At 40.1% G+C, this 15,412-nt stretch overlaps 1 protein-coding gene across 1 annotated transcript in view; it reads right to left on the reverse strand.

The window, feature by feature from the left end:
* Positions 1–15,412, reverse strand: part of LOC307041276 (transcription factor Sox-6-like) — a 95,248-nt gene that overhangs the window by 69,225 nt on the left and 10,611 nt on the right. Inside the window, exons 2-3 of the mRNA XM_079684584.1 lie at positions 3,698–3,917; positions 221–410 (exon numbers count right to left, since the gene is read on the reverse strand). Coding sequence (XP_079540710.1) covers positions 221–410; positions 3,698–3,917 — 410 coding nt within the window. The remainder of the gene's footprint in view (positions 1–220; positions 411–3,697; positions 3,918–15,412) is intronic.

Genomic DNA, 15,412 nt, shown 5'->3' on the forward strand with positions numbered 1-15,412 from the left:
TTGGAGGCATCACAGTTAAAACGCACACACACACACACACACACACACACACACACACACACACACACACACACACACACACACACACACACACACACACACACACACACACACACACACACACACACACACACACACACACACACACACACACACACACACACACACACACACACACACACACACACACACACACACTGAGCTGAAGACGTTGGCCTACCGTCTTGCTCGGTCTTGGTCAGCTCCACCAGTTTCTTCTGCTTCAGAGTGTCCACCACGTCGGCCAGGCTTCCCTTGCGGCGCTCCGGCGTCCCGAAGGCGAGGCAGATCATCGGATCCTCTGGTTTCGGTGGAGAGGTAGAGTTAGTCCGGTATGAGTACACTGAGCAGCCTTTACTGCTCTCAATGTCCTGGAAAGAGACGGAGAAAGGTCAGGTCAACGCTGATTCTAACCTCACTGAATTCAATTTACACCAGACAAATGCATCGCTTATATATACTTCATGCTAACGGTGTTGTGTTGGGACTATCACACAATTGATTTGTTTAACATTGGTGTCAGAGTACTAGGTCTATTACAGAAGAGCCCACTTTATTTCAACTAATAGGGTATTCAAAAGACCATTATAAAGGAAAAAAAGGACATGAATACAACACAGGAATACTGTAAAGCTCAGCTAACCACATAGGCAATTGTGGATCAGTGCAAAATGAAATAACTTATTTGTAGATTAATTTAAATGAACTGAAAGAATTTTTTTTCTTTATTCCTGAAAGCCTGGGCTGCTTTTTTACCATGGCAGTGTTTTTATTTTCATTTTATTTCACTAAAGTGCGTTAGCATTTTATTTAGTATGTTAGTTTACTGCATTGCTTTAGTCTTATCTGCACTGAAGCTTTGCTGTTGCAACGCTGTGAACTTCATCGATGTCAGAAGAATAAAACGTTTCTTATTCTGATTATGCTTCTCAATAAAAACATACATTTTATCCATCAGCTCCACCAATGAGATTTTGCTTTCGGTTCGGTTTGTCAGTTTGTTTTTGGGACGGTTTACGGGAAAAGAATACGATTTTCATTAAACTCAGTATTTGGCCAAAGAAGAACACATTTAGGAGCAAACCCTCATCGCAGTGCAGATGCATTCATTATTTTTCACTGAAACGGCCTTGCCGGTGGTCTGCTGTCTCTGAAGTCTCTTTCAGTTGAGTAATGATCCTGGGAGAGTTATGAAACTAAGGTTTTCCAAAGTTTAAGTCCCACAAATCAACAAAAACGACATGTTGGCACCGTTTCTTTGGCTTCTGCTCTATAGCCTGTTCTATAAGGTAGTGCCAATGTACAAGTACGAGTAACTCCATTGATGGACCCTTATATCTTCAGGAACAGAGTGTCTCGCCCACTGCTGTTTACTCTGCTGTGTTTTGAGCTAAGTGAGAGGCACAAGGAGTCTATATTTACCGAGAAGATAAGCCCTGCAAGAAGACCACATTGTCCCACACAACAGACACTCCAGCACAGGTGTTCTAACACCGGGGTCTATTTCTGGACGCTTTCTCCTCCTCTTACAGAGTGGGGGGATCTCCAAGAACTTTAGGAGGCTTAGGTTTCAAAGACAAGGGGCTTTAACTAACAGCAGGATCTTAAGACGCCCTTGAAATGGCTCCTGGAGGCCCTGTTGTGCACTTTGTCTTTAAGCGGAAGATGCCTCTGTAATAAGGATTAGGAGATCGTGTGTCACTTGTGGGAAGTTCAGGTGTATTCTTTTCTGCTCGTGCACAATGCTGCCAAGGACTATTACAGACAGAGTGGGGGAGGCAGATCATATTAAAAACCCAAAGGTCACACATTCAGTCACTGCAGCACACAATAAACAACCATGAACCCCCTCTGTGATGCATTATTATTATTATTATTATTATTATTATTATTAAAAGTTAGAATAAAATATTTGAGGAAAGCTTTGTAGGCTTTGCACAATTCATGAATCTATTCCCAAATCTGTTTTTAAAAGTGAATTCAAATGACGCATTCAATTTCAAGACTTTTGTGATACATTTATGTGAACTTTTTCAAATATACTTTTTAAAAAACTGGCCTTCAAATATCAGCAAATGTTCCAAAAGTTATTTGTCCTTAACTGTTTGGCGATGGTGGAAAAGGAAAATATTTAGTTGTCAGTCCTAAACTCCAATACCTTCCAAATAAGTGTTTTATTACTTGCTTTTGTGTGTGTCGTGTTACCTCGTCACCCTATTGCTAACTTTTTGGAAAGTTTTTTTTTGTTTAAATGGTTCCTATCAGACTCCTGCTGTCAGCCATGTGGAGAATAATCACATTCAGAGCAGTATGTGACAACTTCACAAGAAACATTTTGCATCAAGGCCACACCAAAAATTGTGTTTAAAGTTCTTAGTGTTTAATTGTTGTTATAATTATTATTTATTTCGAATCATTATTATTATTAATGAACATGTTCTGATAATACGCTACAAAGTGTTGCATATACTGTATTTCAAACGTGTGTACCACTTCTTGTGTTACTGGACAGACAATGGACTTTTATCTTAGATACATTATGTTTAAAGCATTCATGCTCATATAAGCATATGTGTGTAATAAAAGGTAGAAAAGACCCTTCACAAACGCAATAAGTGACTTGATTACAATGAAGAAATACTGTTAATATCAGACAACTACAAAGGCAAATCTGAATCAGTGAAGAATAAAAAAACGAATCTGTATTTTTTTTTTTAAAACATGAATAGGGCTTTTGTTTGGGAAGTGTGTTCTGCCACAACTTTGAAACCTGAGGAAACTTTACTCTCAGAACGTTCCCCTTCCCTCAGAGGCTGAAGTCAAACACACCTCCTCCATTAGGGACCAACAGAACCTGAAGCCAAGTAACTAACACCTCAACACACACACACACACACACACACACACACACACACACACACACACACACACACACACACACACACACACACACACACACACACACACACACACACACACACACACACACACACACACACACACACACACACACACACACACACACACACACACACACACACACACACACACACACACACACACACACACACACACACACACACACACAAACTCACACACACACACACACACACGAAAACAGGCAGTAGAGATATATTAGAACCGAGGGCTATAACTCTCTGGAGGAGAAGCCTCACTGGGCTGCCTACAGCACTGCCTGCAGACACACACACCAGAGAGGACCACTGGTGTGTGTGTGTGCGTGTGTGTGTGTGTGTGTGTGTGTGTGTGTGTGTGTGTGTGTGTGTGTGTGTGTGTGTGTGTAGGTGTGTGTGTGTGTGTGTGTGTGTGTGTGTGTGTGTGTGTGTGTGTGTGTGTGTGTGTGTTTGTGTGTGTGTGTGTGTGTGTGTGTGTGTGTGTGTGTGTTTGTGTGTGTGTGTGTGTGTGTATTCTATTCAATTGTGCACAATCATCATTATGCATGAGAATCTGCGCAACCTGTGTACCCCTGCATGTATTTCATGAGTGTTTTATGAGTCATGTGCCCGGAGTGTGTACACTGTGTACACTGTAGTGTGTACACACTAACCACATTTGTTTTATAGATTTGAGTTATAGCAACACATCTCAAGATAAGATATGGTCAATTTCTCAGCGCCGCGCGTAATTCACGTCTCACCATCGCAGCGGGCACCACGTTCTCCCACTCAGCATCCGTCAGCTTCTCCCTGATTGGCTGCAGCTCGTCCGGGTGGGGTCTGTCGTGTGAGGGGGGGGTCGGCGGCTCCTTCGGGCCCTCTCTCTCCTCGCTCGCCCAGGCCGGGTTGTCCTGACCCATCGCTTCCTCTTCCTCAGATGCTGGGTGGAAGGGAGGCGTTGCTCGCATGGAAGACATCATTCTGTGAAGGAAAGGGAAAGGAAATGGTTTCAATTTTGTGGCCACAGTTTGTACCGTAACATTAACATATGTCAAGTATGTCAAGTATGTCATTATAGGCACGTTTTGGGTAAAGAAGAAGAGGGATGAGGAGAAGGCTTGATACAACATAACATAATGTAGGAAAGAAGAACGTGTGATGAGCTGAGGGTCTAAACTTGGGCTGCTGACCTCAGAAGGATAGAGAAGGAAACATATTGATCACCAGTGAGACAGTGACCAAAACCATCTTGAAGAGGTTGTTGTGGGACATTGCCATAAAGGTTAGAAGGTGTGTAAAAATACATCTCTTCCATTTTGCAGTGAATGTACTGCATAGCTGAGTCCATTTTTCCCAGCCAAGGATCCTGCCATTGTTGTGTGTGATTGAGTGTGTGAGCATCTCTACGTTTTGTACAGATATTCATGCATACTCCTGCTCTAATCTGCTATTTATTTAGTATGCTCATGTATGGCTTTATGCTCAATGACCTCTCTTGGTTTGCGGTAATTCAATACATTTTTATCACAAGGCAGCTTCAGGGCGGCAGTAAAACAGCTCTGCCCCAGACACACCTGGCAGAGGCATGCACTCTCTAATGCTGTACTGACACACCTCTGTAATGTGGACAATCATTAAAGGAAAATACACTTTACGTAACTAAATCATAGGTATGTACTTATTATTGCTTATATTTATTGTAGGTATTGATTTGTATTTTTATAAAATTGTGTGTTAGAGCCTATGCTTGATTATCATTATTACTATTATTATTATTATTATTATTATTATTATTATTATTATTATTATTATTATTATTATTTATAATTAGACTTTTCTGATAATTCGCTAAACATTGTTGCATATACTGTATTATCTTCGTTTTCCCCCCCTTACTTTGGTGTTTGCGGTCAAATTTGACCGGTCCTGTTTTAACTGCTATTACATTAACACAAAAACCCTTAATCATCAAATATACAAACATAGACACTGAACATGTATTGCGTGTGCCAGGTGTGATCCATGTGGGGGGATGGGCACATAAGAGCGGGAAATGTGTCAAACTGTTCTGTGTGTGTGTGTGTGTGTGTGTGTGTGTGTGTGTGTGTGTGTGTGTGTGTGTGTGTGTGTGTGTGTGTGTGTGTGTGTGTGTGTGTGTGTGTGTGTGTGTGTGTGTGTGTGTGTGTGTGTGTGTGTGTGTGTGTGTGTGTGTGTGTGTGTGTGTGTGTTTTATCTGATCCGGATGGTTACTAATTCCTTTTCTTTATGGCGGTCACACCATGGGTGTTACAAAGTTGACTAAATCATCCAAAATGCAATGACAGTGGTGATCAGCAATTGTATACGTTCAAATGTCTACTGTGAAGGATATCATAAAGCCTTAATGCAATCGAATGAAAAAAAAAAAAGTTATGATGAGGAGGGTTAAAAAAGTGTGTTCATACCATTCCTGGTGTGCAACTGAATAGACAAATGGACCTTACGATTATCTTAGATACTTTATATATATGCATGTATAACATATATGCTTATACAATCATATATAACATCATATTCATATGAATCTAAACAACGTTTTGCCCAAGCTTGGTTCATGTAGTAAATCATTTGAATACCTTAAAAGTCTAAAACTGCCTGTCTGCGTATTGAAGCTAAATGTTGATTTCAGAACCATGCGCTAACAAACTATTTAATCCAGAACCACAGCTGTATTTGAAATGCAGACACATGAATGCTTAAGCGGTAATTACAGCTCCCTCACAAACGAGCAATTTACTGTCAAATTCATATTTTTGGCTTCAAACAGACGCTTTCTCAGCCACCTATAAAGACCGCAACACATTTCTGCTGAACCTTAAACACACACAGACACACACACACATGCACATTGAGCACATACAGCCATGGGGATAATCTATTAATCTATTAAACAGCATCAAGGCCACTCATCACCTCAGAGCTGTTAAAAAAAGCAGACGCTGTGCTACTGAGTTTCAGCGGAAAAATCTCTCTATTTTCTCTAACGTAAGCCTCGGGCTGGGGGACTCATTAGGCTAATACATCATTACAGTAATGACTTCCCTTTGTTGCACCGTTTCATTGAGCACATGTATTCCTTCAGCCCTCCCGTCCCGTAACTTAATCTCAGCCCTAAACTCTGATTTTAAACACACTTTAAAGGACTTTCCACATCTTTTTGTCCTTATGTGGTTAATTGGCGCTTGTAAGTAAAAACACACACACTCGGACAATTCCACAGAGGCACACACACCCGCAGAAAATTACTAGGTGATAACTGACAATATAAATTCCCGCAGAATGAGTGTCAAAACTGTTTTTGCTCTGATTCATGAAAACAGTTCCCCCTCGCTCCGCACGCGCACACACGCACACACACACACAGCTTGTGTGAAGTAAAACAGATTGCCACTTTAGTGTTAGAGCTCGGTAAATCACGGCGGGCTGTCCATCTCTGAAATATGCAGCCTCCTGGGTGCCCTTAAACGTAAATCTGACCCTCTGTCATGTGTCTGAAAGGAGAGAGCACGGCTGCAGAGTGCGTGTGGAGAGGCAGCAAAAAAAAAGACATCATTTACAAAGGCAGTAGATAAGAGTAAGATAACAAACTGATACCAAAAGTAAATGGGAGAATGAGAAGAAGATGTGTGAAAAACGTGAATAAGAGTTTGTGGAAACATATAGATCTGAACATGTGAATCTAGATGTACAGATATCTGAGTGTGTTTGACAATTGTAATGTGTCTCTACTGGGACATGTCTCCATTCTTTAATGTTCAAAAAGCTCTTTATTTTTCTCATACTGCCTGTGCCTGTGATGCACCACATATTTTCACCCTCTGTCTGAAACCAGAGCCCAGTCTGCTCTGATTGGTTAGCTGGCCGGTCAACCGCTTAGAGATGTCCCGCCCCTTAGCCTATAACGTAGAATATGTTGGAGCGCTAGCAAATGGAAGCGTGAGTGCTACCGATGTAACTATGTTCAGGAAGTAAACAACAGGAACCCCCTCCAGAGAGAACTTTGTGATTTTAGCCCTAGCAGACCATTTACATGCACACAAACCTATATAACACACTGCAGGAAAGGAGAACCCCTCCCAAAAAAGGAAAATATGGCCTCTTTAAAGAGATGCTGAGGGTTACGTGCATGTCATCTTTTTACGATGTGTGTCAGAATGCAGCTTCCTCTCTGTTACGCAGGATAAATCAGAGGAGGGCTGGATAGTGTTGTGGCATGAAAACTGAGACGTACTCAACTCGGACCTGAAGATGTTGGGGAACCAATAATAGGACACCATCGTAACTTACATCACTTTGGGAATGAGCTGCAATACTTCACTGTAATTGTACTTAAAGCAAATCCCAGTCAACTTTTAAAAACGTCTTCTTTAGAGGGTGCCTGGGTTACTGTGGCTCAGACCTTTGCATGCTACACTATTCCCAAAGATAATAAAAAAGAAATGCAATATTACACTACCATTACCTCACTGTAAGTCAATCCAGATAAGCTAAATACTTAAAGCTGCCATAATGAATATTTTAATATTAACAACGGGTCAAATGACTACTTGTATGTGAAAGGGTAAGCCCACAGATAATTACCACCTGACTCTGCAGAGTCTCTATGGGACATTTAAGGGTCTATAAGCGACTTCCCTTTTTCATTTTCAGGTGCAACAGGCATTGTTTCAGCTTTAAAAAACCCACAGCACCAAACGCTAGTCAGACAAAGTTTTATCTGGAGTAGAAATTTCAGATCTTCCAGCAACACTTTTGTTTATTTGTAATACTTGCCACCAATGCCATGCTAATAAACTAATAAAATGCTCCACCCATAGCTTGATTTGCCTGATTGGAATATCAAAAGCTGTCAGCCTGCGGTTGAAATGTCTCCGTACCTCTGTTGTTTCACACAGAGTACATGAGATTATAAGACCCAAGACAACCAAACAGCACATCACTAATCCACGATCAACCCCTGAAACCCACACTGCAGTGATGAGAGAGCAATGGGGAGTTGGGGGAGATGGAGAAGGCAGAAGGGGGAGACTATATTTAGCTGACAATATCGCTGGTGCTGTGTTTATGGCGGAGCTTAAGACTTGGTTTCTTGGAACTGGAGTCTCATATGGCTAGGAATGCCCAGCCCCATAACTCGCTGCCACTGATACGGTATCATCACGCAACACAGGGTGAGCATGCAACAAGGCCTTTTGTGATTCGTCAGGGTGGGAAAACAGTGGCCTTCACACAAGAGTCATAAGGCAAAGAATCATAACTATGAGTTTAAACTTTACCAACTCATCGCTCTGGAATGAGTTCAGGAGCTGTAGTTTTCTGTCACATGATTTGTTATTTTGAGGATAAACAGTGAGTAATTGTTTTGGTGCTTTCTGCTAGAATTGTTGATCTTTCCTTGCCCAGTTTAACCAAGAAACAACTGCATTCTCTTCCCATATTTGCCACAACCTTCAAAAGTTGTAATACATTTTGGAGGTAATGCCAATAAACACAGAAATGTGTCTTTGTGCTCATGATTTGGGAACATAAATAATATAATATATTATTATAATAAAGGCTCCTTTGTCAGCGTTGATTACACTTTGTCAATATTATATGGGGAAACAGAACTGATGCCAGAGGGTAAATTAAAACAACTTTCACTACTCCAATAACTACATCAGTGCCAGAAAAAAGTTCCCAAAGTCAGGTTTAATTAAAATATTTAGCAGCGTACTGTGCCATATCATTACAAAATCAACACATACATAGAGAAGGAAGCACCATCCAGCCCATGCAACAATCTGCATGCAAACTGTTAAAGGATAAGAAAGCACTTTTAAAAACAAATGCATTATGAGAAAATAAGCATGTATTTGCTTTAATTTCTGAAAAATGAAAGTATATTGGAGAGGGTTTTTCCCTCTGACCACAGCTCTTATGCTTGGCAACATATCAGGTCATTCCTTACTGAGCTGCAGGAAGAAATATAGTGATTATAGCTGAAGTAGCAACCTTCACCCAACAAGACCTAGAAGAATGAGTTTGGCTAAGTGGAATCGCTCTCAGGAAACAGTACTACGAAGATAATGTTACCCTGATAGCTGCAAAACAAATCCATTTTTCCAACAAATCTCCTTGAGGTCTCAGAAAGCCTTTTCATATTGTCAGACATCTAGAAAAACATCTTCCCCAGAGAGCAGTCTTCCTATCTGAGATATTTGTTGGAAAGTGATCCGGTGAGATTGCCTGAAAACTAAACAAAGCATGTTACTGTTGAGTGAAGGGGAAACCTTTTACGTATTTCGTCATTTTTTTTACGTGTGAAGTCAGGTATTGAAGAGCATCAAACAAGTACTGTTTTTATCTCATTTGAATAAAATAGTTCATGTTGTATACCTACAATGGTAGTACGATCAACAATGTTACTTAATGCACTCTTTGAGCACTTCGGTTTGAGTTCACTTCCCTCCTTATGGTCGTTCTTTTAACGGCCTTCAACTCAGAGACACATTCACCAAACAAACTGTTGCTGGTGGACAGCTAGCTAAGTCCCCCTCTGAAATGTGGACAGTAACTTAGAATCCCTTTGTGAGGGGAAGAAAAACGAAAGCCGGGGTCGGAATTTGGCAGGAAAGCGTTTGTTCAGATCTGGCCTGGAACCTGGCGACTTGGCAGAAACAATCAGGCATTGTGGAGCGTGGACGGAGAGGGACCTGTGACAGATGAGAGCGGGAGAGCGAGGGCCCCCTCTTAGAAAAACAGTACACAAAGCGCCATTCACAGCCCAGGTCCCTTCTGCCACTTGTAGAGCGAGAGAAGGGCTCCAACAAAAGGCCTGCGACTCGACCAATTGGGTGTAAAATCTCTAGCCGTCCCAGCTGGATAAGAACTGAGGAAGTGGGAAATACCAAAGAGAAAGAAGAGGAGGAGAAAAAACACAGGAGAAGAAAGAAAACCGAGGACTTTTCCCTCAAATTGTTTGTCTGTTGGACGGTCCAAACACGCACACTACGGTGGAAGTAAAGCAAAAGGAAACTGAAGACTTAAATAGAAAAATAGAGATCCTCAGTAAGAGAAACTGTAGCAACACAAGCTAAATCATTTCTCATCAAAGTTGTTGTTCCTAAATCTCTTTTTTTTTAGTTTGAGAGCATAATAGAAATGGAAAGGGTTACTGGGCCTTTTTTCAATGTCTGCCTGACCTTGAAAAGGCTGGAGGACAACAGAGGACTATTGGGACAACTCTTGAGTCTTTATTCTAAGTCTTTGAAGCAGTTGATGTATGTGGACAGGTCATTTCTTAGATCTTTCCAAGTTGAAAACCTTTGAAAAGTATACTAAAGACAAACAAAACATGTTAGCAACAGCTGCATAACCATGCCGATCAATATAAACAAATCAGGGCAACATTAAGAACAACACTTATATTAATTGAAATCAGCCTTTGAAGGAATAATCAACTTAATGTGCTCTGGATTTAGATATCCTGACCTCCAGTCTCTTGAATAGATTGAGCTAAAACAAATGCTGTATCGCACACTTCCCACAATGCAACTTGATAGGGTCTATCATTACCCTTTAAAGCCTTATTGGAGTTGTTTGGTGGCCCTCAGTGAGAGTCTGTGATCGTATCGGGCTACTCCCAGGTGTAACTAAGAGGCAGATCATTGCTAAAAGGAACATGTGTGCTCTGTTACTTGTCCTGGATAAATAAATGGAAAAAAAAACTGGAAAAGAATTGGCCTTGTATAAGAACGGCTTCTAAATCTTGGGTCTGTCTGGACTCTCATTAGATCATCGCAGAGTGCAGCACACAGAGGGCACTGTCATAGGTCAGACATCAGGAATGTGAACACACACATGCTGCCCTGTTTTCTCCCGGTGATTCCCTCGTTGGCCCGAAATAGAAAACTTTCAATAGCAACGCCAGTTACCCCCCAAAACCAGCCCAATTTCGTCAATATTTCATCAATAGCAAGAATAGCAGTTTTGTTTTCAAAAAATTCCAAGCTATTAACATGGATTTAACTGTAAGAGGAGGCTCCGTTTCATCAGAAAGAGCCAACAAGTAGCTGCTCTATTTCAAAACTTCATGCGCTTATCGCTTTCGACTTCAGGTATTCTTTTGACCTTTTCATGACTTAAGTGCAACAACGAAGGGAGATAAGGAGAAGGCTGTGTGTGATGGTTGGGTTACATCAATCAGCTGTCACAACCAAATTATCAGGTAAACAGAAGTTATTGAAGATCCAATTTATTGTCATTACGTAGTACAGGTACTATTTAACGAAACGGTTTCTCTGCATTTGACCCATCCTAGTGTTAGGAGCAGTGGGCTGCCATTATGTACAGCGCCCGGGGAGCAGTGTAGGGAACGGTGCCTTGCTCAGGGACACCTCGGTAGCACTTGATCTTGCAGGGACTTGAATCGTCTGCTTTGTCCTGGCACAGTGCAGGCCGTATAATGTAATTGGGTTATTTTATTAAAATAAAACATCTAAATCCAAACATATTGAACTCATAACAGTCACATGTTTTGAATGTAATTTGTTTGGCGTTATATTCAACTGTCCTCATCACTGAATACTAGATCATAAGAGAATATATCACAGTTCTGACTGCACTGTTTAATTAAAACATGTCGCTATAAAGGAGTAATTTGGTAAAGCCACACTGTAATATATCCTTTTTTATCTATTGAGAAATGGTGATTAAAAGCTGTTTTCTTTACCTATAGAGTTAGAGTACTTATTTCATAATTTTAAGGTGCCCTTTGGCGTCTTAAATGGCACCTCCGTATAAAATCTATTATTATTATTGGGTCATCAATGGCTAGTTGATGTTTTGTAGGTAATCAGTTTTTTGTTGCTCCTGTATGAATATCAGAAATATCTAAAGTTGTCTAAAAGGTGTAGTAGTTTGTACATCTCTTCAACAATTGTAAATTAGTTTGTTTTGAAATAATAATCTTCAATTACAAAATTACTAACACATATGACATTCTGTTCCATTCTGTAGAGAGGTATTTACTGTATCCTGTGTCTGTGTAGTTTCAATAACAAAAAAAACACATTGCAATTTAAGGATTTCGTCTCTCATCAGATGGACAAATGGAGCAAATATTGGGATTCAAAATCTCCATTACCCCCACTGATGGAAAATCTGAATCAAATGCAAAGATGGAACACAGTTAAAAAACGATGAATGCGTCATTTGTACGGCGGGCGTAAACACACAACACTGTGCCGGGTCTCTGTTCACGGACCCGGACCAAAACCGCAGACCCCGAGAAATCCAGGAGTGCCCTTATTGACCAACACCCTCCCTTGTGCTTGTTATTTTTCCTGGCACGCGAACACACCCCTAGCTAACACAAATACAGTACACATATGCATTTATCTGATTCATGGCAACGATACAGAGTAAACCATTGAAAAACCATTGAAGACCAAAGTCAACACTCGGTGGCTCAAAGGGACTGTTTGTCTATTACCTCCCGCCCAAGGTAGTTGGAAGACCTGGTCAGTGTGAACATTTTGTCTTGTGATCCGTAGAGTAGACCACATTGTCCAGGTAGCTACGGCATTATATAAATGGACGAATTCTACCCAAAAATCACAAAGTACTTAAAGCATAACAAGCAAAACAGAATTACAGACAATAACATTTATTTAGCCTTTTGAAAACATTTGACTTTCAAATCAAGCTGTTTCTTTACTCCTTTTAACTGGTGGCGGGTCTTTAACATTTCAAACTCTTTCAGACCCAAATGAAATTGCAAGTAGAAACAACCCCAAAGACTTGTACCTTTCTTATTGCAAAATAAATCAAATCAAACTGTGCCAATTATTGCTTGAGGCTTCTAGTGAGTCGACAGAGGAGAGATATATTATATTTATGGTCAAATTTCTATATCCTCATGATGATGATAATAAAGAGAAATACTACAGTTGGAATTTACTTAACCCACATGCAAAAATGTAAGTTGAAAACAGAACCAGTAAAAATAGCAGAGGACTAAGACTAGAGCCCTGAGGAACCCCACAAATAACTTTTTATACACAAAAGTTGACATAACTGTATTCACCAATCAGCAGCAGCTTCAAGACTCTGCATCAATATGATGTATTGAGACTGTGGCAGAGGGGATCATTTCACATCTATCAACAAAAAGGTGAGAGGTTTGATAACTAACCTCTCAGTAAACATATTAAAGTTAAACCTGAAGTAAACAAAGGAGTCAATTTGAGGCGTTTCAGGCAGGAGTGTGTGGGAGAGAAACTCCCTCTGGAGGGAACTTCGAGATTTTTGTCTTTGTAGACCATTAACATGCACAACAACCTTTAAAACACACTATAGGAAAGTGAAAATTAAACTCTCTATTCTGGACTCTCTATTTTCTCTCAATCTGCTTCCCCTCCCTTTATCTTCTCTCTTTCCCCTCACAGCTTTCCCCCTCTGATCCATATCAGCTTAAAGCGCAAAAGCCTGCCATTTGACAAACACCTTGAAGCCGGTAATACTCTTTTTACCAGCGAACCAACGCATGTCCTCTTACTTCAGGCCACTATCTTTATTATTACACCGGTTACCTTTGACCTCGAACATAATGCCACTGTGATGCGCAAATAAGCTTGTTACACAAGTTTTAAGCCTCTACCTATAGTTGACAGAAGCTACAAACATGGGGAAATCCTATTATGTTAAGCATATGAAACTATATAGTTCCCAACGATGAAGTGTTTTTGAAATCACCCTTCCTTACATAAAGATATCCCGCCCTATAATCGTCTGAAAAAGAAGCTGCAGCTAAATATTTTTAAACCCAAAGGAATGCAAATAAGATTACCGTGGGTTTACGTCAATTAAATTAAGCACATTAAGCAATCAAAGTAGGTAAATTTTCCAAAGGGTTAAGTTTCAAAGGTATCATTGGCAGTCTATTTCAGGGTGACATCAACAGAAGAAAGTCATGATAGAAGCCGTGGCGACACGACAGCTGCCCTCACACATTTTTCAGAGTGATTGCATTAGCCCTGAGGCAAGCAACAGAAAAGTGAGCTTCAATAAGTCATTACAGGTCTCAAGGGTCTAACAGCAGCTAAAAAACAATCATCAGACATACATGTTTACCGTTTGTCCATTTTGTTAATTTACGTAATTTGTTCTTCCCTGGTAGACATTTATAATTCAGTACATTTTAAACTGATAGGACATGATGGCACGGAAGGACAACATCTCTGTTGTATAAGTGTATACAAATTATTCAATTGTTTATGTGATATGTCTATAGTATTCAAGTAAAGAGTATAATATATTGGGTAAATCTGTCAAGCCTCACAAAGCAAAAGTGTTAGAAAAAAAAATAAAGTTTTTGATCTGGCGACAGATAATGAAAAGCTAAGGCATCACATACAATGCCATTTTATTACTTACAGTAAAACAATAATCATGAAATCAAATATTTTTTGTTTTGTGTGCAGAGCCATCGTGACGGTCGATGGACTAGACGCCTTGCATAAAAAGACAACTAAAACTAAAAGAACATAACTTTTCAATATGGTGTATTCTTAAACTCCATTTGTGAATTGTTATAAATGTTAAATGGCACACTCATAATGGAAAAACAAACTCATTTAAAACTTTGATGTAAACAAAAGAATTACAACCAAACAAGGAGCTCTGGAGTGTAACATCATCTGCAGGGCGTCCAAACAGGTGGCTTTTAGAGCGCCCAGGAGGCGCGAAAGCCTGCTAATCCCAGATTAGGACTGACAAGTCGTTTCACTGGATGCCCCCATTGTAATCCCAGTTGCCTCTCTATCCTCTGACAATGAGCTTTGTTCCCTATCTAAGAAAGAGCTTTGAGGACTTCCTCAGCTTTGTTAGCATGAAATGGCTGCATTATTCAGAGGCATGCTACTTTCAGTCGGTCGCGACAACATATTTATTTTCAATTATTGACCGGGCTGAATGGGTAATGTGTACAGACTGTTCTAACGAGTCATCTGTGCTCACTACACAGAGTTTAATTGATACTCATTTTGGCAGGGTGTAGCTCCGGAACATATATAAACATGTCAGGGGGAAAGAGGAGATGTGTAGGAATGTTTTTACATTTTTCAACACGTCAGGCGTTCAATTGACATTCCTGTCCAGATGGTCATAGAGTGAGTGTAACAGTATACATTGAAATAGTTTAATACAAACAAAAGCATTACTGGTGGTTTACAATCTGAGATATGGCATTGATAATGTAGTGGGTTTTTATATCTATTCCTCAATGATGAATCATATAAACAACAGTACAATATTTACTGCTTATATAAACAATTCTTTTGAAGATTTTGAGTGTTTATGTTCTTTGAACCTTTATGAATTTGTCATTTTGTGTTAAGACAAATGGGCCAAGAACTGACAATGAAAAAAACTTAACCTCAAAGATAAAAAAAAGT

The sequence above is a fragment of the Notothenia rossii genome, assembly GCF_949606895.1.
Source record: "Notothenia rossii genome assembly, chromosome: 5".
In the NCBI taxonomy this organism is placed as follows: Eukaryota; Metazoa; Chordata; class Actinopteri; order Perciformes; family Nototheniidae; genus Notothenia; species Notothenia rossii.